At 33.4% G+C, this 2,145-nt stretch overlaps 1 protein-coding gene across 1 annotated transcript; it reads left to right on the forward strand.

Annotated features, from left to right (window-relative positions):
• Positions 1–1,599: 1,599 nt before the first annotated feature.
• LOC112505515 (horcolin-like) lies at positions 1,600–2,140 on the forward strand (the record flags this gene model as incomplete). The annotated part of the gene is made up of 3 exons (XM_025109413.1): positions 1,600–1,673; positions 1,815–2,015; positions 2,117–2,140. Coding segments are annotated over exons 1-3 (228 nt in total), but the record flags the coding sequence as incomplete, so codon positions are not given.
• Between the last annotated feature and the right edge of the window lie 5 nt (positions 2,141–2,145).

Consider the following 2,145-nt stretch of genomic DNA (forward strand, 5'->3'; position numbering starts at 1 on the left):
ATGGCTTCCGTAGTTGAATCTATTTTGCCATTGCTCTTTATCACAAGAAACATGCATAGCTATTTTATATATGCTGAAATTAATATATATATATATATGGATGATTATATATGGTTTTAAAAAAATATTATGGGATACTCAATTCTTAGAAATTGCATAATCTAAGTTAAGGTTTATATTGTACCATATTAAACAAAATGAAATCAAAGGAAACTTGATTCTAGATTATCTTATTCGCTAAATTCATGTTACAGAACTGTTTGTTCGATAAAGTGCTGCTTATGTTGGGAATTTTAAAAAGTAAAATACTAACCACATTTTGTTATTATATATTGTAGCATAACTATGAGCAGATCGTTATTGAGAAAATCATACTGTGCGTATCTATATAGTTTTTTGCTGGTCATCGTCGATATTGCATCAATAAAGCATGATTTAACATTTTAAAATACGTTAGGTCACCTAAATTCTTTGAAATTGCAATTAAAGCTAATATTTTGTTATATCCTCATTATTTTACGATGATGCATGCCATGTTGGGAAATCAAAAGACCATAACTATCCCGAGATAAAGTTGCGGTTTACCCACACAACTCACTGGATTTCGACTCGGGTTCGGGCAACCTTCCTGTGACTTAGGTCACTTGAAAAGTCACTCGTGTCCAATCTCTTGAAAAGTCACCCGTGTTCAATCCATGCAATTTTTGGGCAACTTTCTTTTGTCATTTTTGCTACACTTCTTTTATCTGTAAACCTGATTTGCAAAGCGGCTGCAAACACTTTTATACCAAGGGGACAACGTGCAAGGAAATGCATGGATAAAAGAATTGAACCAAAAATCAACACTTTTATAGACGGATGTACTACCAACAATATGATTTTCTCAACAAATGTTTGCTCATACTTAGGCTACGATATATAATGRTAAAACGTGGTTAGTATTTTATTTCTTAAAATTCCCATCATAAGCACCCCTGATGTTTATTGAACAGTTCCGTGACATGTTTTTAGCAAATAAGATAATCTAGAATCAACTGGTATGATTAAAATGAGTTCCAAAAAACTATAATCAACATTCAAAACGTAGGAACGATCTGAATATAAAGTCATTAAAAACTTGACCGAAGAACTCCTCGTCGCACTTGTCAATCCGCCTTTCAAGAATATAATGAATAATAGACGGTTTGCTATGTGCATGGCATACTACACATATGCAAGGTACAAAACCAAAGACTATATGGTTGTTATAGTGCCTACTATATAAGTGTTTTCTAAAATATGAATGTTAGGTAGAACACATCTCATCAATAAATTAAATGCATACATACGTCAGATTAATTWGTTGTCATATTTAATTGTTAGACCCATCTAAAAAAATTCTAAATAATTTCTCTAACAACCAGCTCTTCACCCATGAGAAGGGATGCTTTCTCTGGAATTGGTTGTTAGCATTGATGATAGATTGTATGAATTAGTCAACTGTTATGAAAAATAAAGAAAGAAGGCACCACCTAATTACCAGGTATATTCTTTATATGGATAAACCATAAAGCCCCTAACATATTTCTATAAATAAGTTTGCAGGGATTGGGGCTAGATGTACAACATAACTTCAGCTCCTTAAGAAACTTTGTCCTCCTTGTTCCAAAATATTATTCTTAGCAAGGAAAATGGTATGTTCTTTCACTATAAGCAGAGATTTGGTTAACTATCTTAGTGAACACTAGGTTTACAATTACCGGTACTTAATTAATTTCTTTATTTCCAACACCACTTCACTTTTTATGAATTCTGTATTTTTGATCCTTATTCAGGCTAGTCAAGTAGAGGTTGGACCATGGGGAGGTGACGGTGGAGTTAATCCCTGGACATTTAAACCAGATGGTAGGATTGTTGGTTTTCGTATCGCTAGTGGAGACGTCATAGATTCCATCAGGTTCACTTATGAGGATAAMAGCCAGGTCTCACACCATTCTGATACATATGGTGGCGATGATGGCACACTTCATCCACCTGTGAGCTCTCATTACATATCTATTATATATGTATACATGTACGAAGCATATCTTCTTAATTATTACATTGCATTTATGATGGATTTGTTTGGAATACTCAGGTGAAGTTTGATGATGATGAGGACCTTAT

The sequence above is a fragment of the Cynara cardunculus genome, unplaced genomic scaffold (genome assembly GCF_001531365.2).
Source record: "Cynara cardunculus var. scolymus isolate 2C unplaced genomic scaffold, CcrdV1 Un_Scaffold_11589, whole genome shotgun sequence".
In the NCBI taxonomy this organism is placed as follows: Eukaryota; Viridiplantae; Streptophyta; class Magnoliopsida; order Asterales; family Asteraceae; genus Cynara; species Cynara cardunculus.